Consider the following 26,089-nt stretch of genomic DNA (forward strand, 5'->3'; position numbering starts at 1 on the left):
TAAAAGAACCACTTTTAGCAGAACAAGCTAGATGGGAAAGGGAGCGACCAGTAAATACTATTTTAAAAACCCTTGTTTAACGGGAAAAATCTTATTTGTTGTGAAACTGCTAAAATAGCATTCGAAACCATTATACAAACAATTGGGGGTCCTGAAGAAAAGACTAGAGCTGCAAAGTTATTAAATAGAGTTACAACTTTACCAGATGATGCCAATCGAGATGATGATTTTTTTCAAAGTATTAAAATATGTGGAAGGATAAGCCAAGATCAAAAATAATATTTTTGTTTGGACATTTCTTAAAGGCCATTACTGTGACTGCCAATCAAGGATTTATTGAAGCTGCTAAACAACAATCTTTTGAGCCAGTTGTGTTTTTGCATGAACCAAGGCGTTAACAGAATTGAAACAGATCCAAATCATATAATTTGATTTTATTTTTAGCTGTATGTGACCTGAGATGTCTTATTTTTATTTACCTTTATCAAACTTGAATTGAACTTGTTTAACATAAAATTATTATCATTAGGAAGAATAACTTTTAATTTAAAAATAATATAGAATAAAAAGTAGATTATTTTGTTATATTGTGTTATATTTAATTTATTTTCTTATTAAATAAGCAAAAGAAAATGACTTACAAAGAATCAAACTATTTTATTTGTAAACCTTTATCTATTTTTTAATATAGCTTAGAATATATTCACACTTTTATTTTTCTTTGAATATCAATTAAACTTGTAACTAAATTATATCTGGTTTTAGCGACTTGAAGATATATAATGAATATTACATCTTATAGATATGTAATTTCACTTCTCGGAATATATTATATTTGAACATAAATATATATTATATTATATTTATTATCATTATTACTATTATTTATGTAATATATTTATTGATTATATATTACTAATGATATTTAATTTTTCAGGCAATGGAAGAAGGCATTGACCTCAAATCAAAGCTGCCAAATCGGCTTAATGAATTGTTACAAAAAAGGTAATTTCTATATATATATATATAACTTGAATCTTCTTTAAAACTATTTTATATTTTATATTTTCTAGTTGGAGTAGAAACTGCACAGAATAATATTAAAGTCTGATATAGAGTTACAAGATATGGCCTCATTTTCTTCAGATGATTTAAAGTTTTTGAAAAAATCTGCTGCAGAAATTATATTGCATAAAATGCAGTTTTCTACAGGTGAAAACAGAATTCTTATCCTATAATTTTTGATTGTTCAATTAATGTTGTCCCTCATACATTTCATAGGATTAGAACTATATATGAATACATGTCATCATATCAAAAAAATTAAAATTGGATGTCCTTTAATTGATAGAATTTTGGATGGTGGATTAACTTGCAGAGGAATTACAGAAATTCCAGGTGAAAGTGGAACTGGAAAGACACAAATATGCTTACAGTTATGTATAATGGTTCAGTACCCGGAAGAAATTGGTGGTCTAAATGCAGGTTTATATAAATTATATCTGCAGGTTTATATAAATTATATCTCGATTATATATTATAACCAAGTCTTTAATATTATAAACCAAATAGGGTGCAGTTTATATTTGTACAGAAGATGTCTTTCCTAGCAAGAGACTTCAGCAATTGTTTCAAACATTCCCAGTTGCTTTTGCCAAACGATATAGGTTGAAAACAAGTTTCACAACACAATTTGCTGATAATATCTATATAGAACATGCTTCTGATGCAGTAAGAGAATCATTTTTTAAACCATCATACAAAAAAATTGAATTATTCTCACAATCATGTGTTACCTAATTACATTTGACTATTATAAATATTTATAATGAATTTGAGAAGAGCAATTTGTAAATGTAAAAAAATAATTATATATCTTCCATAAATTAAATGAGATAAACATTAGAACCAACCTTTTACAAAACATTGTTTTTTTATAGGAAAGTCTGGTAAAAATTATTTGCAATGATGTACCACGTTTAATGGCAAATAAAAAAATAGGCTTAGTTGTAATTGATTCAATTGCAGCAGTTTTTCGAATTGAATGTGTGTCACCAAAGAGATCAAATATGATGCGGTCAATTGCATTAACTCTGCATAAGCTGGCTAAATCTTATGAATCTGCAATAATATGTGTGAATCAGGTAAATATATTAAATTATAACTCACAGAATTGAGATTACTATTTATTTGTATTTTGCACAGGTTAGTTCTAATATCTACAATAACTCCTTAGTACCATGTTTAGGACTTTCTTGGGCTAACTTAGTCACAACAAAATTCAACTGCATTATGATTTTGGGAACAAACAATTTCCTAATGAAGGGCAGAAATCTTCCAGAATTTTTAGAGTTGCATCTGCACCACATTTACCACCAAATTCAATTTCTTATGAAGTTACGGAAGCTGGAATTTCGGGTAAATAAGAAAATAACTCTAAATGTTAAATGCTAATAAGAAAAAATGGTTTTGTCAATACCAATTTGAAAATTTATTAAACGTATATTGGAAGTTACACTGAATGTAGTTTATGAAAAAATGTTTTATCTTTATAAATCTTATACTTAACACAAACTAAAATCTATATTCAATATCATAACAGTTACTTGTTAATGACGATAAGCACTTATATCTTATTTCATAATGTTAAAAACACTTCTCTTATTCCATAAGTAAAGCTCCAGATGCATAGCTTACACTTGAATCGGCCATAGTTACACATTGTGAACTTTGGGCATATTGTAAAAATTTCAAAGACATCTTGTAACCCGATCTTTGTAAACTTGCTACAGCCTTTAATGCAAAAAAATAAACAAAGTTACAAAGATGATCATGGCATAAAATTTTTATCTTATATATAGCAAAGTGGATAATATTTACCTGCAAAAGAACACCTATTGGATGTCTACCACAAATAGTATTTCCATATTTCTTTAAGTAAGAATAGAAAGATTCAGGATCCAGGTTTTCAATAATATCCATTCCCTAAAGAATAATTGAGTTATAAGTGTGAATAATTTTAGCCAACTAGTATAAAATACTACTTACAAGTTTATCAAGATTTTCAATAGATTGATAAATTTTTGTAAATGATTTGTCATAATAAGTATATCGAAATCTTTGACCCCAATGACAGAAGTCACTTGAAATTACAAATAAATTTTGTGGATCAGCTAAATATTTTGCTAATAATTCTCCATACACTGCTTCTCTTTCAGGTGGAATAGATCCGACCAATATTGGGATTACAGTATACTGATCTTTGTAACTGGAAATGGAAATTATTACATAAAAATAAAGGTAAGGTATTCATATTTGATAATGACTTACTCTGACATAACTTTTGCTATATAAGGCAAATGCATTTCTATACTGTGTTCATCTTCATCTGTTTGCATGTCCATCCATTCAAATTCTCCAGTTGCTTCTAACTCCTTATATACTAAAAGTAATATAAAAATATAAGTCATATAACCATGCAACATACAAATATATGTATGTATAAATATATATATATATATATATATATATATATATATATAAATCATACTCAATACTTCAAGGTTATATAATTATAACTTACTTCCTGTGTCGATTAATAGATCATACAAAGGAGTTTTATATTTTCGAGCTGATGATAGAGCACATCCATTAATTCGAACATGATGTGATGGACCCAAAATGAACACACGTTTGCTGATAAAATAAAAAATAAGACTCAATTCAAATATATATATATATATATATATATATATATATATATATATATATATATATATAAGAGCAATATAAAAATTTCTACTCACACCACTGCTGGGCTCACTTGCCGATATGCAAATGCAGCACATGCACCACAATATGTATAGCCTGCATGTCTGAAAAATTCAAACATTTTCTTAGAATTTGTATATTCTCAAGTTATGATTTAGTATGTGAACTTACGGTGCAATGATTGCTCTTGCTGGTCCATGACTTAATTCAGCTTGTCCCAACCAGTTATCAAGTTGCCTACTCAGCTCAGGGCCTGTTTTAGAGATAGATACTTGTTAATGGATATATGGATTTATAAAAATGATTCAAAGCTGTTGCAATATTCTGAAACCTATATTATATTAATATGCAAAACTTCTGTATTAAATTAGTTAAGTAAAATTAAATGCCTATATGCTTTAATCCAACAAAGCCAGTTTAGAATGAACAAATTAAAAAAGAGTGAAAATTGCTACAACTGAATTCATACTTTTTGAAGTAAAACTTCTTTAGACGCGACTAGAGTGTAAAATTGTGAGAAGGCAACGAAAATTGCGTTCGTTTTTGATGAAATCATTTCTATAAGGGTCGATTGTGATTAGTCGTCGTGTCGCGTGAATCTGATCTGTCGTTGTATGCGTACCGATATCGACAAGGAAATCAGCATAGATGAATAAACATTTTAAGGTTACATGGTAGTACAAATCTTGATTTAATAAGAAATGCCTGAATCAGAAGAATATTTTACCCTGTTTCCCGTAAATAATTATAATGAAAATAATAAAATAAATAAAACATTTGTGCTGTGTACTAAACGTAAGTTTATTGAAATAATTTCTATATTATTCATAGCTTTTATAAATCTTTGAAGTTATTAAAATGGGAAATATTTTAGGCAAGACAGATTTTATAGCTGCTGAAAGAATGAGATTATATCGACAGTGAAAAAGTAAAAAAATACAATCAGTCAATGAATGTATGTTAATTTTAATTACGTGAAGTTCTTCAAATACAATTATTACATGATTAGTGAAATTGTGAAAACAATATTTCTTTAGGCGTTGTTTTACATAATCCACTGTGTGAACGAATATTATAGAATTTATTAATCAGCAATTACTTCATTTCTCTAATGGAAAGTCCAAGTCCTAAATGCTATTACAATGACAAACCTATCATTTCATATTTGAAATATGACTTTAATTACATTATTGATTGAAAATTAATTATTTATTGTTTTTTATTTCAACAATTTGCTTTGCAAAAGTGCTGTTTGTTCCTATTTTCAAATTATATATATATATATATATATATATATATATATGTCTATATATAATTCTATTGAAGGTATCAAGATATTTATAATTTTTCATTAAATTTCAGAATGTGCAAGCAGATACGATTTGTATCAAGAACATCATACAATGAAGTTTCTATAATCCTGAAGTAGCACAATCTTTCATTGAAGAAAACTTAGTACTTGCATTTAAAAATCAGTTCCAAATTTGGTTTATTGATATTATATTGGAATTACGCAGTTCTAGGTAAATGTTGATCGAACAATTAAAATGTATGATCAATTGACATCTTCACATATATGTATGGTATGTATATATAAATAAATGATCAAAAACAACATAATATGTAATAAATGTTTATTAGTAGTAATTGCATAACATTTTACAATGTTTATTCACAAATTTGCGATATCTAATTCAATAGATTGTCCAGTAATAACAGTTTTGTTCAATTTATTTAGACTATTTCCATTACTTTTGCCCAATTTTTGTAGTTCTTCTAGTATTATCAGATGTAGTAACACATTTGTTAAATTATGTCTCTTCCAACGTTGATTTGTGAGTTTTACTCAAACCTTTCAAACCTACATTTAATTTTGTAAGAGCCGCATTCATTTGTTTATACTTTCCAGAGATATCTGGGAAATATCATCTAATATTACTTTCCTTGTTGGTAAAGAATTGGCTGAAAATTGTAATGTAGTCCTAAGTTCTTCTAAGTTTGTGCTTTGATTTATTCCATGTTCATTATCTAATGCTTGTTGTAATATTTTTTCCTCTCGTTTCAACAGTGAAGACTGTTTACACAGAAAATTAATTTCTTTAATATCTTGGTTTGTTTCATCCAAAAGTTTTCTACTTTGGTCAAGTCGCTGATTCATTATTTGTATTTCATTTTCGATACATATTGTTTTATCTGCTATATTTCGCTCAATAACTGTATCAAGAAGCATGGAACCCAGATACCTACTATATACAAATTCGTCTTCATTGCCTGATTTATTTGAGTTCATTAGTGAAATATTTGATATATCACCAAATGATGATGTAAATGCATTTTTGTCATCTGTGGGTGTTGAGGCTTCTATAATTAAAATTAAGGAGTTAATTTAAGATCTTCGTGTATTGATTATTGTGCCATATTACTGTTGGACTGTACATCATGACATGATTCAGTTAAAATTCATTATGTATAAATTTATTAATATTCTGATTTTTTATGAAGCAGTCCAGCAGTTGAAAGACACACATTATCCCAATATTTACCTCGTTTTTTCTTGTTTACTGGTGTTCTTGAATTACTGGCACTGGTATTAATTTTTGAGAACGAATCTTTTGATATTTTGCTTTTGTGCTTATCACTTTTTTGGGAACTATGGTTTTTACTTTACTTTGGGACATGTTGATTTTTTAAATATAAAGTAACAAAACTGATTGAATCCAAACAAAAAATATATAGACTGTTAAAAATAATCTGATACTACAAATAAAAGGCGTTAAAAAAGTGTGCGGTTTTTGAACGTTGAAACGTCAAAAATATCCTTGTTGACTGGATAACATTTTTCCAATCTGGCAACACTTTACAGAAATGGGCATATTCATACTTATTTCACAATTTATTTACATTCATAATTTCTTCTCATTTACTCCACAACTTTATTAATAGGCAGACATAAAATAAGAATTTTGAAATTTATATTATATGTTCACACAAAAAGTTCAGTCCAAAACTAAACTTCACCACCATTAAAACTTAGCAGCTGATTTATTTCTATTTTATAAACAACATACCTGAACTAGAGTACCAGCTGCCGGCATGTGAAGCTTTTCGGTCTGACATCGTTCTCAGAGAAATCTTAATCTTTTTTTAAGCCCTCGCTTTAATTTAACTATATCAATTTTAATAAAAACCTGATGAAGCTAAGATTATAAGTTACTTACAAGTAAGCAGTACCACATAACATTTATTTCTTTTCCTTTCTTTGGGGTTTAATGGTCTGAAGTTGGTATACGTTTGTATACAAAACAAAGTGTCAAATAAAAACATTAAAATGGAGCAGGTATAAATACGATTAATCTCAGAAAAATGTAAACACAAGAAAAGATTGCTGGGACATTGCGATGTAAATTATTTATACCAATCATTATTTTCTTACATTCAGAAAAATTGTTTATATAAATATATATCTGGTGTTGTCAACCAAATCCAAAATGTGCTCCCTGTATATTGTTGTGTATTTATTTAACATTTTTTCAATTGTAAATATTTATTTTAGGTTTTTCAAAATGTGATGACAAATATGATATATATATATTTTATACCATATTTATATCCATATTTATATGGTGAACATACATAAAAGAAGAGTATGGTGAATTTTATAAATTTTGCATGAAGTCAACCTTTATAAACATTAAATATATTTAAAAATGTCATGCAACTACGCTGAGGGTCTATCAGATTATGATGACAAAGGTGTACTAGGCTACCAGAGGTATACTTTAAAAATGTAATTAAAAAATCACTTGGATTTACATTGTATTTTGCATTACAGATATTTGATAATACTGAAGACTTAAATAAAAAAGTTGATACGTTGGTTTCATGGATCTCTCAAGCAAAATGTGTTGTGGTACATACTGGAGCAGGAATAAGCACAGCTGCTGGTGTTCCTGATTTTAGGTAACTATGATTAAAATCAATTTAGTTACATTTTACATGAGTGTTGAGGCTGTATGTCGGCATCAAATATAATATTTTGAGTGTCGTCTAATTTCTTTTCAATCCTGAAAGTCTTCTTTGTATATCACTTTAAAAGCGTGGCTTTTTGATATGGAAGATAACTTTATTTTACTAAAAAAAGAATTTACTTAAATTTCTGAAAATGATTAAAATGATAATATTAAGCAGTAGGATAAGAGAAATTAGGAATATTCCAAAATTGATTTAGCAAAATTATGTGTATTGGAAATACGGTTTGTTAATTCAGATTTTCAAAAAGCATTTGCAATGTAATTGCATTATTATTATGAGAAATGAAACATTAGAATTCTTGTACTTATTTTTGATAGAGCAACTTCACCATAATGTTACCTAATATATTAATTATCAAATAATAAGATTTTCAATAAACAAATCTTTTAATTTTTATCTATTAATTTATATTAGGGGACCAAATGGAGTCTGGACTTTAGAAAAACTAGGAAAAAAACCTTCATTCAATAAGAGCTTTGATGATACTGAACCAACCATTACACATATGGCTTTAAAAAAATTAGTTGATGAGGATAAAGTCACTTTCATTGTGAGTCAAAATATTGATGGTTTACATATAAAATCTGGGGTGCCACGAAACAAACTAGGCGAATTGCATGGAAATATGTACATAGAGCAATGTAACAAATGCCACAGGTGCACATTTTAATTAATATATCCTATATTTACAAATTTTAAAAAGTACTTTTGTAGGCAATTTATAAGAACTACTGCTACATCCAGTGTTGGTAAGAAGTATCTTGGATATTCATGTAAATCTTCTCATATTAGTAAACCTTGTCGTGGACACATGTTTGATACTATTTTAGATTGGGAACATGATTTACCTGAGAAGGATTTGGATATTTCTAGTATGTATTCAAGGTAAGCAATTATTTAATGTAACAAAACTCGAAAGGTTATATACATGTTTTCAATAAATGTGTTTTTCTTGGAATAAAGTTTCTATTTCCAAAGAATAAAAGTACTCAAATTTCACTGCTTTAATAAATTTAAAGATAATTATAAAGTGAATGAAAGTGTTATAAACAAAATTAGCTATAATTGATGTATAACTATTATTATAATAATAGCATAGCAGATTTAAACATTTGCTTGGGAACAACATTACAAATTATTCCTAGCGGTAATTTACCAATGAACAACAAAAAACGAGGAGGAAAATTGGTCATCTGCAACCTGCAACCCACCAAAAAGGTTATTTGTTTTCAATTGAAAATCTAAATACGTTTCTTTCCTTCATTCTCAAAATGCTATAATTCCAGGATAAACATGCTGATTTGCTTATACATGCTTACGTAGATGATATCTTCAAAAAATTAATGGATAGTTTAAATTTGGAAATTCCAAATTATAATTTTGCTCAAGATCCAACTAAATCAAAATCTCTAATAGAATATACACTTACTGCACAAGATGTAAAAGCTGTAAGGCTTTTGTATAGATTGAAACTGAAAGAGCAGAAAAAAGTTGCTAAAAGAAAATTTGATAAACTGACGTAAGATATTTTAATGATTCTTCTTGACTTCATTTGTGATTCCAAATATCTCTTTTCCAAGTTTAGTTTTATGGAATTTTATGTTTATTGATTTATGAACATATTTTATATTATTTTTAATATTTGTACATGTAAAATACACATTTACATATTTAAGTAGCAGGTCTCTTCATTTATTCTGAATAATTTTGTTTGAAAACAGATGACATACAAATATTAACAAAAATTAGAATTTGCTTCATCCAATCATTATTACAAGAAAATTTTCAGCCGTATTGTTCATAATAAATTAAGGCTTTGTTTCATCCAATGATATCACATTACAACCAAGAAATCCTTGGCCGTGCCATTTTTGAGGTACTAAATTTAGTTTCATAGGTGCCCCGTGTCGGAGTACAACCACTACAACATTTTTGCCAACACTATTACTAACAATCTGTCCAATCTGATGAAGTGATGTGAAATTATCAAAATGAAGAGAACCAAATTCTGTAATAACATCACCAACAATGAGGCCCTGGAATGAAAAGATAGAAGAAAAATTTAGAAATCACTGCATTAAAATGAGAAGAGTATTTGTGTATATTCATACGAAACCACTTACAGCTTGTTGAGCTGGAGAATCCACAGACACAACAGTAATTTTTGCAAATGGTTTTTTCTTCATACTTTTCTGTGTAGTGTAGTTCTTTAATCAAATCTGCACCCTTTTGAATATTGAGACTGGTTGCTGAATCAGAAGAAGATGCACCAGCACTAAGTAAAGGTTCGTGGATTTCATGTAAACCATTTTCTATTGCCTTCATAATATTTTTCAAGTCATTTTGTAAACCTGTCGAAACAGAGTATATATTATAAGCATACACTATGCTTCCTCGACTACTAGGATTTAAATAATTACAAAAGTACCACTTACATATGATTCTATGTCTAGCATGACGAACTTGGTAAACATCAATATCATTTCTGGGACAATCATTGTTGTCCACTAAAGGATCAGTCATGTTAATTCTATTCTGTAATATTGAATAGTATTAGTTAACAGAATAAACATATTTTCATTGAAATGACAGATATTACATTTCGCAAAACAGTTCCACATTGGTTTATTTCTTCCTCGATTCTTTCTTTTTCTTTCATTAAATCAAGAACTTGCGCTCTTTTGACAGGATCCATGGTTAAAACAACCATTTTACTATGATTAAGCAGTATTCTACTTAAATTTCGATTGATACGATTTATAACCTATAATATAACGCAATTTCTGTCATAATATTTACTTTGCAGTTTTTATCATGGCAACTAAATCCATAGTAGCAATCTTATTCGCCAGATAGATCGTAAACTCCACATTTTTATATGTAATAAAAAAAAAACATTATAAAAATCGGAATCGGGAAAAACGCCAAAATAAAAATCAAAATCCGCATGAAATACAAACATTTTGTTAGACAAGGAATATATTTCATATCACATGTGATTTAGATCACATGTGATTATGATGTTCATATGATGTTATTTATTTTAATATCATTTTTAACTTCCCGAAGGAGAAGTTTATGTTATCATAAAAAAATCCGAATTGCTAATTTTATGTTTTCTCGACGTTTCAAGCCATTCTGAATCGAATGAGACCAAATTTGGTAAAAGTATGTGTGTGTGTGTGTGTGTGTGCGTGTATGTGAACAGATTTTTTGCCGTAAATCGCCGTTTTCTCGAAAACGGCTGGACCGATTTCAAACATTTAAAAGCCACTCGATGTATCTCGATGAGGACTATTGGTTGTGCGACAATCGGTCAAGCCGTTTCTTTATAAATCGCAGAAAAGTGAAAAAAATTTCGTCTACGTTTTAGCGTGGGAATCGTTGCTGATTAGTTTTGGGAGAGATCGGGCGGGCCGTTTTCTTGTAATAAAGTTTTTAAAAAGAAAATTCGACGATCTTTATGATTATTTTTTTGACGGTAGAACTTTAATTATTAGTCTTCTAGATCAGGGTCGGCAAGCTTTTAACTGTGGTGTGCCGATCACTCTACCAATATGATTCAGGGGCCTCCTGAAATATATAACCGGGTTCTGGGGGAGAAGATTATAACCAAATTTATCTTTTAAACATTTTTGTAACTAGTGGGGTGCATGGCATCGTGCCTTAATTCAAATTGCTAGAACTTCCCATACTGAAATTAAAAATCTTGGTACTGAACCCAAAAAAAGTTACACCAAATATGTATACAGTATTAAAATCTCTATAAAAATATTGATAATTGATGTACATAAGTCCAATGGGTGTAAAATTACTACAATGGGTGTAAAATTACTACAATGTTTGTAAACAATACTACAATGGGTGTAAAATTACTACAATGTTGTAAACAATACTACAATGGTGTAAAATTACTACAATGTTTGTAAAATACTACAATGGGTGTAAAATTACTACAATGTTTGTAAAAATACTACAATGGGTGTAAAATTACTACAATGTTTGTAAACAATACTACAATGGGTGTAAAATTACTACAATGTTTGTAAAAATACTACAATGGGTGTAAAATTACTACAATGTTTGTAAACAATACTACAATGGGTGTAAAATTACTACAATGTTTGTAAAAATACTACAATGGGTGTAAAATTACTACAATGCTTGTAAAAATACTACAATGGGTGTAAAATTACTACAATGTTTGTAAAAATACTACAATGTTTGTAAAAATACTACAATGGGTGTAAAATTACTACAATGTTTGTAAACAATACTACAATGGGTGTGAAATTACTACAATGTTTGTAAACAATACTACAATGGGTGTAAAATTAATACAATGTTTGTAAAAATACTACAATGGGTGTAAAATTACTACAATGTTTGTAAAAATACTACAATGGGTGTAAAATTACTACAATGTTTGTAAAAATACTACAATGGGTGTAAAATTACTACAATGTTTGTAAACAATACTTCAATGGGTGTAAAATTACTACAATGTTTGTAAAAATACTACAATGGGTGTGAAATTACTACAATGTTTGTAAACATTACTACAATGGGTGTAAAATTACTACAATGTTTGTAAACAATACTACAATGGGTGTAAAATTTTTTTATAAGAAAATATAAAACTATATCTATTTTACAATTTTTTTTAAGAAAAACATATTATTAACATCAAACAATATTAATGTGACAGATGTGAATGTTTATTTTTACACAAATAATTATATCTAGGCTCAATTTGAGTTAGTGCAGATTGTAATAAATTTTCAACGTTTATTTGGTATTTTGTTTTATGTAAGTTAATATGGAAAATGCTGATTCACATAAATATGTTGTACAAAATGGCAATAATTTGTTCATTGCCATTTCCGATAGTAGGGGATATTCTGATTTGATTTCTATCCAAAATTCATGCACAGGCACTTGTAGTGTATACTTGTATGTAGTGTGTATACTAATTTTAAAATTTTATTTATAATGATTGAAAAGTATCAGATTTCTGCGGCCCCCTTTAAGTAGTCCTGCGACCCCCCTGGGGGTTACGACCAACAGTTTAAGAAGCCCTGGTCTAGGTTCACTTTATTTTAATTCCCGCTTATTTGATTTGTACAATTTGGCGGTTTTATTATCAGCGCCATCTGCAATGGTAAACTAATTTTTTTGTGTACTGATATGTCATATTGGTCATATCAGTCCGCGAAATGAAAATTGATCTAAAATAATGTAACGAAATTAATATTTTTATTTTTTTGAGATAATTTTATAACCCATTTCTATTATTTTATAAACTTTACGCATTTTTTAAAATTGAAGTGAAAAACTTTATGTGTAAGATATGCCTCCTAAGAAGAAAAGAAATCAGAAACCGCAAATCGGCGAACATGTTAGAATTGCTGTAGATATTAAATTACAACAATTCTTAAATAACCATGAACAAACTGAATTAGAATTTCCCAATAGTTTGTCTTCAGTTGAAAGGGCTTATATTCACATTTTAGTGAAAGATCATGGTCTTAAATCAAAATCTAAAGGAAAAGGTAAACATGAATAATTTATCACAATGAACTGTTTATTGTCAATGTAGGAATAAGAAATATATGAGTGCTTCTAAAAAGCTTTAGAGATAAATGAATATCAAAGATTTAAAAAGTCCCGCATTGGTGTTCGATTTGTCTTTAAACAATCATTTTTGATGTTAAAAATAGAGTGCTGTTTTGCATTGAAATATATTCTTCTTTGTGGCTGCTAATATTTTAAGATAAACTATTCAAATATTAATTTTTTTGTTGATGTCAAATGTAATATAAATATATTATATATTTTTTTATAGGGGATCAACGGTTTTTAACAATTTATAAAAGAGATCGTTCAACAATTATACAATCAGATTGTAGCTTCAATTTGACCAAAGCCTCATATCAAGCAATTGTCAATTTGCTCACAACATACCCTCTTTCACTTAAAGAAAAAACTGATGTTAAATCAGAAACCAACTCTCTAAGATCCGGTAATCCAAAAGTTCAACATAATAAAGACTTTTTAACCAATCCTGGTCGACTAAATAATGGGTTTGCTTTAGTACCTACTTTGAGTTATAATCCAGAATTAAAATCTTTTCGTGATTCTTTACCTATATCACAGTATAAAAGTGAAATATTAGATCTAATAAATGGCCATCAAGTTATTTTGGTTTCTGGAGAAACTGGTTCAGGCAAAACGACCCAAATACCACAATTTATATTGGACGAAGCAAGTACTAAAAATCAGTGCTGTCGTATTATTTGCACACAGCCTAGAAGAATATCTGCAGTATCGGTATGTGAAAGAGTTGCTTATGAAAGAGGCGTACAAGTTGGTCAAGATGTTGGTTATCAAATCAGATTGGAATCACGAGTCAGTCCTCAAACAGGTTTAATCTACTGCACTACAGGTGTACTATTAAGGACATTAATGGGTTCAAACAAAAGTTTTTCTAACATAACGCATGTTATAATTGATGAAATACATGAACGTGATAAATTTACTGATTATTTGCTAATAGTGCTTCGAGATAGCTTGCCTAAAAATCCATCACTGAAACTCATTCTTATGTCAGCTACAATGGATACAAAAGTGTTTACAAAGTATTTTAATAATTGCCCTTTTATTGAAATTCCTGGGCGTTTATTTCCAGTAAAGTCTTACTTTTTAGAAGACATTCTTCAAATAACCAATTACTCGAATAAAGATATGCAAAGAATTATGAGGTCACTTAGTAATCAAAATAAGAAGAATGATGATTGGGCATCACAATTTAGGAACATGCATTTGAATGAAAGTCATGGCAGGTTAGTATTATAATATATAATATAAGAACATATTCATTTATTTCAGAATATTTTCCATATATCTTCTATATATAAAAATAAGTCGGGTTTTCCTTCCTGACGAAATAACTCCAGAACGCACAAACCGATTTCGACAATTTTGCATTTGTTGGAAAGGTCTCGGGTTCCGCAAGGTTTATAGCCAAGAAAATTAGTTGTGCATGGCATTGTGCCTTAGTGCAAGCTGCTGGAACTTCACGCACCGTAATTAAAAATTCGAGTAATGACATTAGTGAGAATTATCAGAATTATGCTTGGTTAAGTCAACGAGCAATTCTTGTCGCAAAGAATAATGATGTAGACGCACTGAATTTTGCCATTAAATCAAAAATTGCTGGCGATTTGGTGACATACCAATGATTCCGACTGGTCTTCCGTTTGACTTCAAACGATTGCAATTTTCAGTTCACCTTGCGTTTGCAATAACAAGTCGCAAGGCCAATCGCTTAGTGTTTGAGGGATAAATTTCAAATAGATTATTTAGAAAATCATTGTTTTTCACATGGGCAGTTATACTTTGCCTGTTCACGAGCTGGGAAACCATCCGCTTTATTTGTGTTAACGTCAGACCAAAAAACAAAAAATGTGGTTTACCAAAGAGCACTTCAATGAAACGGATAATTTGCTGATTCACTTTCATTTACTTAGAGAAGTTCAACTAAAAAACACTTCATTTTTGTAATCGAAATAAATTCATTACTGTTGTATAATAAAATCACATTTTTCCTTTTCGAATATAAAACAAACAAAAAATTTCTTCATTTTTCTCACGAAACCATCTGGTGGCGAAACGGAGTTCGTCGGGTTTGCTAGTATATATATATATATATATATATATATATATATGTATTTATAACGGAGGAAAGTATTTTAAAAATTGTATGAAATGTTGAATAATTTCAATGCTAACTATGTTTAAATATTTAGCATGAAAACTATAATAGAAAAATAATTCTATCATAGTGCCATAGCACATCATAATACTCTTCAAGCAGTTGTTAAAATTTTATTTAATAAAAACAATTTGCATGAACTTTTCTGAAGTAAAACTTTATTAAGCGCGACTAGAGTGTAAATTTGTGAGAATGCAACGGAAATTGCGTTACGTCCGAACTGTACGCCATTCGCTCTCGATGAAATAGCCGTCGTGTCGTGTGAATAGAGATCTGTCGTTGTGTATGCGTACCGGCAGCAACGTTGTATGCGTCATTTTATTATCAAGGTTACGTTGTAGTACTAATCTTGATTTAATAAAAAAATTTCGAATCAAAAGAATATTTTACCCTGTTTCCCGTAAATAATTACAATGGAAATAATAAAATAAATAAAACATTTGTGCCATGTACTAAATGTAAGTTTATTGAAATAATTTCTATATTATTTGTAGCTTCTATAAATCTTTGAAGTTATTAAAATGAAAAATATTTTAGGCAAGACAGATTTTATAGCTGCTCAAAGAATGAGATTATATCGCCAGCGAAAAAGTAAAAAAAAAATACAACCAGTCAATGAATGTATGTTAATTTTAATTACATGAAGTTCTTCAAACACAATTATTACATGAGTGAAATTGTGAAAACAATATTTCTTCAGGAGTTGTTTTACATAATCCACTGTGTGAAGGATTATTATAGAATTTATTAATCAACAATTACTTCATTTCTCTAATAAAGGTCCAATCATTTCATATTTGAAGTATGACTTTAATTATATTATTGTTTTCAAATATTATAAATATTTTGAATGCTATTAATATATACTTTATACTTTATTATTATATAAATGTGTATAATGGTTGACACTAATAAATGTGTGCATTACGAGTGTTACCATATTACTAATAAACATTATTCAAAATTGTTATATGATGTATTTATTTACAATTGAAATGCCATCCTGTGATAACAAAAAAGTTTTACTTCAATCGCGTGTGATTACGCTCACTCTTTTTTTTTTTTGACCTAAATTTAGCTTCTTTTTATTTCAGCGAAAGTGAACCAGAGCCTGAAAATGATTTAAAAGATATAATGGACCAATCCCTGGCAGAACTTTGGATGAATGGATCCCCTCATTACTATGGACAAATTCTACATCTTATCCTAAATGAAAATGTCTCTGTAAATTATCAACATCGATCTATAGGTTGTACTATATTAATGGTTTGTGCTGGAAGAGGATTTGTTGATCAAACAGAACACATTTTGAGTTTAGGTAATGCAATTTTTTAACAACCGTGTATATCTATAATCATTTTTTAGAAAATGCTTTATGATTTCATCTGTTTCAGGTGCTAATACAAAATTACGTTCAAACAATAACTGGACTGCCTATGATTGGGCCCAGAACTTTGGTCAAAAAGAATGTGCAGATCTTATTGTTGCATATAGCGGTAGTCTTAAAATGTCAAATGAAATTGATAATATTCAAAGAAACATACAAAGTGATGAAGTTAAGAAACTTCTTGAAGCTTATTCATACTCTTTTAATTCTGATGACGAAGTTGATCATGATTTAATATTACATGTAATTAAATTTTTACATTCTAACCAAGACGATGGTGGAATTCTTGTTTTCCTGCCAGGATATGAAGACATAGTTAATTTACGAGATTTAATAATTAGAGATGAAAAATTGCAAGAAAGGCCTTATCAATTATTTATTCTTCATAGCAATATGCAAACTATTGATCACAAACAGGTGTTTAAGAAATTAATTGGAATTAGGAAAATAATTCTGTCTACTAATATTGCACAAACTTCTGTTACCATAGATGATGTAGTATATGTTGTTGATTCCGGAAAAGTGAAAGAAATTTCTTTTGATGGGGTACAGTAATAATAAATCTCTTTTTTATCTGCATGCTACTGCAATTTATTCATAATAATAAGTGAATTAATATTTGTCTGCTTTCTTTGCTAATTAATGTGCATTTTTGAATTCATTATTTTCTAGATTAGTAATACGACATGCTTAAGAGCAAATTGGGTATCAAAGGCTTGTGCTATGCAGAGGGCAGGAAGAGCGGGTCGGGTTCGTCCTGGTTTATGCTTTCATTTATTCTCTAGTGCACGTTATAATGAAGTTATGAAACCATTTACTACGCCGGATATATTGCGGACTCCTTTGCAGGTAATTTTTAAAAATTCAAAACTGTTTGAAAGATATTGGCTGGGAATCGCGTTGATTATTTCTTATTATTCATTTATTTATTTATATATACACCAATAGGATATTTACAGTAAATTCATAATATTGCACTAATAATTTTTTAACTTAAAAAACTATTAATATTGAATTTGAATACTAACATATATAAAAGAATATACATACTCTTTTTACATAATACTTCGGTAACATAATCTAATAATTAATTCCTCATATTATTTTATTGTATAGATTTTATTTATTTATTAACTTCCCATAGGGTAAGTTATTGTAATCATCCAAAAATCGAAATTGAGAATTTTTGCATTTCTCAACGTTTTGAAGGTTTCTGAATATTTTGGCATACCTCAGAAAAAATGGATGTGTGTGTGTGTGTATGAATGGATACAATTTCTCGTCCACGTTTTCGGGCGCACGGATCAACCGATTTGAATGGTTCAAAAAACATTCGATTCCTATTGATAGGGAGATGTGCTGATTAGTTTTTGGCAAAGGCAGGTCCAGCCGTTACGGAGATACGGAGCAACGACTGCAGAAAATAGAAATCGAGTTTTTGAGAGAACGGAGCATCCGATTTGAATGATCTAAAAAACATTTAATCAGTAATAATTGGGAGAAGTGGTTGTTAGTTTTTGGCAAAGGCAGGCCCAGCCATTTCGAAGATACAGAGCTAAATGTGCAAAAAATGGCAGTTTTTGAGAGAACTAAGCGTCCAATTTAAATGATTTAAAGAATTTTCTGCTTGTTTTAACAAAATAATTGATCTTGAAAAAAAAATTTTTTGTTTCAAAATTTTTTTAAATTTTTTTTTTGTATATCCAAAATAATTCAGATTTTATTTTTAATTCTGACTAAAGTCCTAATATACTTCAAACAAATAATTTTAACTTCTCATAAATATTAGACAATGTTACAATACTTATAATAATCTATTTGAAAACATTCAATATTCCTCGAACATTTCGTTACGGTACGGGAAGTTCCAGCAATTTGCCTTAAGGCAAGATGCCATACACCCCATTAGTTGTAGTTTATTTTATTGTATAATTAAATGTTGGAATTTTATGGCCCTATGACAAGTGCTTTAATTTTAAAAAATGATCAACGTTTGAAAAAATATGATAGTCAAAACTTGGTCAATAGCCGATTTTGTGATGTTTGAGTCAAATTTTGAATTTCGTCAAGGTTGTCTCAAAAACGGGAGAACCGATTTCATGAATTTAAAATCCATAGGATCAAACTCGATAAGGTGGTGTCACTTATTAGTTTCTGGTGGTTTGCGAGACGATCGGCCAAGCCATTTCTTTAGAATTAGCATGAAAGTGCTTTTTTGTAACCGTTGCCGCAAAAATCTTACTATCTCTGTTTTATGGATTTGTGCACTATTCACAGAAATTAATTAATAATTATCTAAATAATCACTCTTTATATCTGTATCACCTACATCACTTTTCTTGTCTAAAAAATGTTAATTTAATTTAATTTAAATGTCTATGAGTAAATGAGTATCAGGGACTACGTACATGATCTATGTAATTGTGCCAGTGTTTTCCTATAGCATATATTTCACTAAATGATTTTTAATGAAATTCAACATGGCGATAAAGTTTATGCACCAAACAGTTCTAAAAAAATTGGTTGAATTATATAAACTCATTAAAATTTGTAACAATTTTAGAACATGCAAGCACGTGTTTGGGAACTATAATTGATATAATTACAGATATTATAAATGGGTTTGAGAGATATCAATTGGAAATCACATTGTGTAGTTTTTAGTGAAAGCAAAAACTTTATTTTTGAAACGAATAGTTGAAAATTTTATCTAAATAACTAAGTTTCAATTTCGATTGATTAAGTTAATTCTTACACATTTAGGAAAGTTCATGCAACTTAAGATAAAATACCACTTACATCTAGTTAACTTCCCGAAGGAGAAGTTTATGTTTTCATAAAAAAATCCGATTCGCTAATTTTATGTTTTCTCGACGTTTCAAGCTATTCTGAATCGAATGAGACCAAATTTTGAAAAAGTATGTGTGTGTGTGTGTGTGTGTGAACAGATTTTTTGCCGTAAATCGACGTTTTCTTGAAAACGGCTGGGCCGATTTCAAAAATTTAGAAGCCATTTGATGTATCTCGACGAGGACTATCGTTTATCAGTTTTGTGCGACGATCGGCCAAGCCGTTTCTTTATAAAACGCAGAAAAGTGAAAAATTTTTAGTGTCTACGTTTTAGCCCGCAATTCTGAATCGATTTTGAAAATTCAAAAACCGTTCGAAAGGTCTTGGTTGGGAATCGTGCTGATTAGTTTTTGGTAGAGATCGGCCAGGCCGTTTTCTTGTAATAAAGTTTTTTAAAAAAAAAATTCGACGATTTTTATGATTATTTTTTTGACGGTAGATACTATAGTCTTCTATATCATACTAAAATATTACGGCCCTACGACAACTGGTTCAGCTTTAAAAATTCTTCAAAGTTTGCAAAAATTGGTATCGTTTTTTTGGCATTTGTCAAAATTAGACTTTTGATCGACGTTTTCTCAAAAACGCATGAACCGATTTTAGAAATTTAAAAGCCATTTGATGTATTTATGTGAGGACTTTCGTTTGTCAGTTTTGTGCGACGATCTGCCAAGCCGTTTCTTTGCAATTTGAAAAAAAGTGTTAAACTTTTCGTCCACATTTAAGCTTATCCTACTGAACCGATTTTAAAAAAATCAAAAACTGTTCGAAAGATATTAGTTGGGAATGACACTGATTAGTTTTAGGTGAAAACCTACCGAGCCGTTTTCTTGTAATGAACTGTTGAAAAAAAAATTTAAGTCGATTTTCATGGAACTTTTTTTGGCGATATACATCATGGTCTTATAGAACTTACTGTAATATTACGGCCTTACGACAAGTAGTTTAATTTTAAAAATTCATCAAACTTTGCTAAAATTATTATCGTTTTTTTTTAAAGTAGGATTGATGAAGTATATTATTTAGGGGAGGTAGGGGAGCATTGGGCACTTTTTTACATAAATGTTAATAAAACTGTTATTTTTTATCATAATCAAAATTTTATTCCTAATATAGGGAGCACACATATTTGGTAGTAATTATTATTAAGAAAAGTTTCAATATTGTAATTAGTTTCAAAGTTACAAGAGATCTTCGAACACATGTCCAAAGTGCCCAAACCTCCCCGCGGTCGGGAGGTTTGGGCACCCATGTAGGGAGGTTTGGGCACTGTATTTAATATGCACGAAATTGCATATAACATTACTATAAAAAATTGTAATACAAACATTTTTTCTTATCATAGATTTTAGAAAAATTTAACAATGTGACTTAGAATCAGTACTGCACGATGTTAGACTTAATTAAACTTTAAAACTTAAAATTATATTTTAAGCTGCCACGTTTCATCCATGTCGTTGGTGTAGGCAATTTTGTCTTTATATCCTCTATCTTAAATCTGCAAGAACGTGTAAGTATCTGTGTTATCTTTTTCTTTTGTGTTTAATGAATATTATATTTGCCTGTAAATTAGGTTTCTACATTTGATAAAAATAATCTTATTCTAATCTATTTGAAAAGTGAGGTTATGGGGAACATTGGGCATGCCCAAACCTCCCTCCTACCTGCGTGCCCAATGCTCCCCATAACCTCACTTTTCAAATAGATTAGAATAAGATTATTTTTATCAAATGTAGAAACCTAATTTACAGGCAAATATAATATTCATTAAACACAAAAGAAAAAGATAACACAGATACTTACATGTTTTTGCAGATTTCTTTGATAAGTTACATCAAATCACAAATAAAATATTTACTTCTGTACGCACCAAACCGTTACGCGCATGTAACTTGACAACCAAGTGAAATAACAGCCGACACTTTAGATAAGCGGTGTTGCTAGTGAATAAAGTATAGTGCTGTGGTAGAAAACAAAAAATATCTATGGAAGTTTTGGAGAAATGAGGGGGTGCCCAAACCTCCCGACTGCCCAATGCTCCCCTACCTCCCCTACACATTTTTTTTTTGATTAAGTCGATTATTTACACATATCGGGAAGTTCATGTAACTTGCCTCAAGGCTAAATACCAAACCAACTAGTTTTATTATATAACTTAAATAAGCATTTAAACATTTAAATAATTTTTAACTATTTTTTAAAATTCAGGAACTATGCTTGCAAACAAAACTCTTAGCACCAGTGGAAATGTCCATTGCTGATTTCTTACAAAAAGCAATCGATTCACCTCCAGCTATGATTACGAAACAAGCAGTGGCGCTGTTAAAAACTATGGGTGCTTTAGACAATTCTGAAGAGCTAACAGAATTAGGAATGCATTTAGTGAATACTCCTTTAGAACCGAGATTATCAAAAATGATTATGTATGGAGTTATTTTCAAGTGTCTCGATCCTATATTAACTATTGCTTGCTGCTTAGCACACAAGTAAGTAATATTTCTTAAAATATAAATTAGGTCATTTTAAACTATCTACTATCTCTTATTTATTTTACAGAGAACCATTTGTAATACCGACACAAACATTTGAAAAACGAACCTTAGCAAATGTTCGTAAAGATTTTTCAGGGGGAACTTTCAGTGATCATATGATGTTATTGCAAATTTTTCAGGTAACTAGATGGAATATTTTACTGAAATGTAATATACAATAAATTAATTGTGTAAATATTTTAGGCATGGCAAAAATCAAGGCAAGGCAAATATGAACGTCAGTTCTCCACAAAAAATTTTGTTAATTCTGCAACAATGGAACAAATTCTCAACACTCGCACACAATTATTAGGACACCTGAGAGCTTCTGGGTAATTAATAGAAAAGAATTATTTTATTATGGTATTTTATAAAAAAATTATTATGATTATTTAACTAATTTGAATATTACTGTACAGGTTTGTCAAAGCAAAAGGGCATTATGATATAAAGTATTTAAATGTGAACTCTGATAATTGGCCTCTTATTAAAGCAGCTATGGTTGCTAGTTCATATCCTTCAATGTGCAGATTAGATAGAGAATATATGACACTGCGCACACAGTGAGTACCATAATTTTAGTTTATTACCTCAAGAATTATACATAATTTTTATTTCAGAAATGAAACAAAGGTTGGCTTTCACCCTTCAAGCAGTTTAAAGACTGAAATCAATTTCAAACATAAACCATCAGCAGCCCAGGTTGAATTTTTGAACAAAGTTCCTTCAGAATGGATGATCTTTGAAGAAAAATCCAGAGTTGGTCCTTGGTGTTTTATTCGAATTGTTACATTTGTTTCACCTATAACTGTAAGTTTATGATTAGAATAGGTATTAATATTCTTTTATTTATAATTAAGTAAATTTTATTATTTTCTATAATATATTAAAACTATGTTGTTTTTTTGTATTGCATGTTAATGGTAATTTCACTTGGTGTATATTAGCAGTATTTTAGTTTTCAACTTCCCGAATGCAAAAACAAATTTGATTTGCTGATTTTATGTTTTCTGAATTGAATGCAACCAAATTTGGATGTATGTGTGTGTGTATGTGAGCAGATTTTTGACCTTTTGTCGATGTTTTCTTAAAATTCAAAAATAAAAATCATTAAAGTTCAGAATTTTGATCGTTTAAGCGATTCTAATCAATAATATATGCCAAATCAAATGTGCGATCCATGCTTTGTAGGCAGCTACTGATTACAGGTGACGTCTACACTTAAAAAGTATTTTTAGAACTTGAAATGGATGAAGTAAAATGTGTTGATTAAATTAAATTATGGATGAAATTTATATCTTATTGATTAAGTTAAATATGTATACCTAACTGAAAGTTAATGCAACTTGCCTGAAGGCAAAATGATACTTACAACTAGTTGTATATATTTTTAAACAAGTTGTTATTTTTTCCCTCTTAGGTGGCACTTTTTGGTGGGCCGATCAGGAACACTTCATCTATGATTACTAAAACTCCTGTGGTTGAACTTTCAAGTGAATCAGACAGTGAGTCTGAACATAATTCAAATAGAACTAATAATACAAAAACATTTGCAGTGGATGATTGGGCTCGCTTTGAGTTTGATGACAAAACTGCAGATTGTATTTATGATTTAAGAAGAAAATGGAATGCCTTATTTTTAAGAAGGTTGATCAACCCATCGAAAGCTATGTCAGCGGCTGATGAAGCTGTGTTGAATACTGTTATTAAGGTATTAACTGAAGAAGACTTAAAAGCAGGTTTTGTGCAACCGGTGGGTATTGGACAAAGGCCTTTATCTACAGAAGACATGACTCCTGCGGTGTACCAAAATTTCTCAAACAAGGATACATGTAGTGCTAAAAATAACATATCATGGAGAGACAGACAATCTAAACCTAGCTTTAATAGAAATAATGATAGAATTTGTAATGTCAAGTATTCTAAATACTTTTTGTATAAAATGGATCACGGCAAAGATGGGACCACTATGTATAGATACAAGCAAATATTTACTGTTAATCAGAAATTTGCAATGTTGTTTCATAGAATCTTACAGGTATATAAATATATATATATATATATATATATATATATTATTATTATTATTATTATATTTTATGCAATGTTTTAATAGTGTAATTGGTAATCTTTGTGTTATAATAATAATAATTTTTAACTCTTTCAGAATCATGGTCGTGTATATATCATATTTTTATCTGCAAACAAAATGAATTTTGATGGTGTAGCTGAAGTTAAAAGCAGCGTCTCGGGCAATGATAGAAATGTTCAACTAAACTGGTTGAGTCGCTTACATGTGCCAATTGCAGGCAGCGGGTAAGTAATCTTGCTCTTATATAGTAGAATAGTAAATTTACAGAATAACTTTATGAAAATACCTTTCACATCATGTTAAAATAGTAGATTAAAAAACATGATTAGCATGATAACAAGGTTAAATAGTTTTTTAATTAGTTTTTATTCTGAAATAATTTAAGTTTATCCATTAGGTTTGGAACAACTGTGAATGTTTCTGTTGTAAGTGACGGCATTGAACTTGAAGATGAATTTGGAAAAACTTTGATGGATTATTTAATTAATTACAAACCCTCTATCATAATTCTGCTGAAAAATATTATGTACAGAAGAATTAAAATTATAATACTCGGATTTTTTCTGTTATGTAAAGTATTTATTTATAGTGTATAATTTCAGTATGTTTTTTTTGCATTACACATTTCATAGAAAAAATACTTGGCAATATATGGTACGTACTTAGCACTTTCATTATGAATTATTTAAACCTAATTATGTGCATATAGAAAACAATATTTGTTATTATATACATAGTATATTTGATTTTATTTATATTTAGTAAATGTAATACCAATAACTTAATATGCAATGTGATTATAATATAATCTGTGATGAATTGAATATATAATGTGTTATGAATTACAGTACAAAAATTAAAATATATTTCATTTTATATTGATTTTGTTTATTATTCTGGGTATGCAAAGATATATTTTTAATTTTCCGTAGGAATAAAAAAAATCGAAAATGAAGATTTTTATATATGTCTACGTTTCAAAGGTTTCTGAATATTTTGGCATACCTTAAAAAAAATGGATAAAGATGTGTGTTTGTGCGGATACAAATTTTCGTCGACGATTTTGGGAACACGGATCAACCGATTTGAATAATTCAAAAAACATTCGATTCGTCTTGATAAGGAGACGTGCTGATTAGTTTTTGGCGAAGGCAGGGTTAGCCGTTCTGAAGATACGGGGCAAAACGTGCCAAAAACGGAAACTTTGTTTTTAAGAGAACGGAGCGTTCGATTTTAATAATTCAAAAAACATTTTACTTGTATTAACAAGATGAAGAACTGATTACATTTTTTGGAAGGCAGGTCCAGCGGTTATGGAGTCCCGATAAAAATAAGTTAAAAAAATGTCATTTGGCGATCAATAATGTTTACTGAATTTATGTTCATCAAATTATCAGATATTTTATAGAGATTTTAATAATGTGTACACATTTTGTGTAATTTTTTTTGGGTTTCGTACCAAGATTTTTAATTACGGTACGGGAAGTTCCAGCAATTTGCCTTAATGTACGATGCCATGCACCGCACTAGTTATTTTTCATGTGGTATCTAGTATAAACTATTATTAAAAACATAAAAGTTTTTTAGGAAGTCAAATATGAAAGCATATTTGTTGAGCAAAATTTAAAAATTTGTTTGCATTGTCAATAACA

The 26,089-nt window shown here is 29.2% G+C and overlaps 5 protein-coding genes across 5 annotated transcripts; 2 read left to right on the forward strand and 3 right to left on the reverse strand.

Annotated features, from left to right (window-relative positions):
* Positions 1 to 2,553: 2,553 nt before the first annotated feature.
* Positions 2,554 to 6,930, reverse strand: LOC113368350 (protein MEMO1-like). The gene is made up of 8 exons (XM_026609899.1): positions 6,840 to 6,930; positions 3,943 to 4,024; positions 3,807 to 3,875; positions 3,584 to 3,696; positions 3,331 to 3,442; positions 3,049 to 3,268; positions 2,881 to 2,985; positions 2,554 to 2,793 (listed from the first exon to the last, which is right to left on the reverse strand). Exons 1-8 carry the CDS (start codon positions 6,886 to 6,888, stop codon positions 2,662 to 2,664), a joined length of 882 nt encoding a protein of 293 aa, XP_026465684.1. The 5' UTR covers positions 6,889 to 6,930; the 3' UTR covers positions 2,554 to 2,661.
* Positions 6,931 to 7,478: 548 nt separating this feature from the next.
* On the forward strand, positions 7,479 to 9,326 carry LOC113367512 (NAD-dependent protein deacetylase Sirt6-like). The gene is given in 7 exon segments (XM_026609113.1): positions 7,479 to 7,533; positions 7,536 to 7,543; positions 7,604 to 7,731; positions 8,218 to 8,460; positions 8,518 to 8,688; positions 8,898 to 9,021; positions 9,090 to 9,326. Coding segments are annotated over 7 exon segments (966 nt in total).
* A 285-nt stretch (positions 9,327 to 9,611) lies between these two features.
* LOC113367513 (26S proteasome non-ATPase regulatory subunit 9-like) lies at positions 9,612 to 9,989 on the reverse strand. The gene is made up of 2 exons (XM_026609114.1): positions 9,927 to 9,989; positions 9,612 to 9,839 (listed from the first exon to the last, which is right to left on the reverse strand). The coding sequence occupies exons 1-2, from the start codon at positions 9,987 to 9,989 to the stop codon at positions 9,612 to 9,614; spliced, it is 291 nt and encodes a 96-aa protein (XP_026464899.1).
* Position 9,990: 1 nt separating this feature from the next.
* LOC113367514 (26S proteasome non-ATPase regulatory subunit 9-like) lies at positions 9,991 to 10,575 on the reverse strand (the record flags this gene model as incomplete). The annotated part of the gene is made up of 3 exons (XM_026609115.1): positions 10,403 to 10,575; positions 10,239 to 10,338; positions 9,991 to 10,154 (listed from the first exon to the last, which is right to left on the reverse strand). Coding segments are annotated over exons 1-3 (375 nt in total), but the record flags the coding sequence as incomplete, so codon positions are not given.
* Positions 10,576 to 13,026: 2,451 nt separating this feature from the next.
* Positions 13,027 to 25,033, forward strand: LOC113367515 (3'-5' RNA helicase YTHDC2-like). Its single transcript, XM_026609116.1, has 13 exons — positions 13,027 to 13,355; positions 13,649 to 14,645; positions 16,672 to 16,895; positions 16,972 to 17,510; positions 17,637 to 17,813; positions 22,023 to 22,300; positions 22,371 to 22,485; positions 22,550 to 22,677; positions 22,765 to 22,908; positions 22,966 to 23,155; positions 23,766 to 24,383; positions 24,513 to 24,661; positions 24,835 to 25,033. The coding sequence occupies exons 1-13, from the start codon at positions 13,154 to 13,156 to the stop codon at positions 25,031 to 25,033; spliced, it is 3,960 nt and encodes a 1,319-aa protein (XP_026464901.1). The 5' UTR covers positions 13,027 to 13,153.
* The last annotated feature ends 1,056 nt before the right edge of the window (positions 25,034 to 26,089 follow it).

Source organism: Ctenocephalides felis, unplaced genomic scaffold (assembly GCF_003426905.1).
Source record: "Ctenocephalides felis isolate EL2017-DRISC unplaced genomic scaffold, ASM342690v1 CF-g0.4_SCAFFOLD_01170, whole genome shotgun sequence".
NCBI lineage: Eukaryota > Metazoa > Arthropoda > Insecta > Siphonaptera > Pulicidae > Ctenocephalides > Ctenocephalides felis.

What these genes read in the sequence shown, in the direction of transcription:
- LOC113367513 (XM_026609114.1), bottom strand. Translation starts at nt 9,989, where the DNA reads ATGAAGAAAAAACCATTTGCAAAAATTACTGTTGTGTCTGTGGATTCT. An exon ending in ATTCTCCAGCTCAACAAGCT is followed by an intron (nt 9,840 to 9,926) that starts GTAAGTGGTTTC and finishes TTTTCATTCCAG; the next exon opens with GGCCTCATTGTTGGTGATGT.
- LOC113368350 (XM_026609899.1), bottom strand. Translation starts at nt 6,888, where the DNA reads ATGTCAGACCGAAAAGCTTCACATGCCGGCAGCTGGTACTCTAGTTCA. An exon ending in CAGCTGGTACTCTAGTTCAG is followed by an intron (nt 4,025 to 6,839) that starts GTATGTTGTTTA and finishes TCTCTAAAACAG; the next exon opens with GCCCTGAGCTGAGTAGGCAA. An exon ending in TCTATTAATCGACACAGGAA is followed by an intron (nt 3,443 to 3,583) that starts GTAAGTTATAAT and finishes TATTACTTTTAG; the next exon opens with TATATAAGGAGTTAGAAGCA.
- LOC113367515 (XM_026609116.1), top strand. Translation starts at nt 13,154, where the DNA reads ATGCCTCCTAAGAAGAAAAGAAATCAGAAACCGCAAATCGGCGAACAT. An exon ending in TTGAATGAAAGTCATGGCAG is followed by an intron (nt 14,646 to 16,671) that starts GTTAGTATTATA and finishes TTTTTATTTCAG; the next exon opens with CGAAAGTGAACCAGAGCCTG. An exon ending in TATATGACACTGCGCACACA is followed by an intron (nt 22,909 to 22,965) that starts GTGAGTACCATA and finishes TTTTTATTTCAG; the next exon opens with AAATGAAACAAAGGTTGGCT.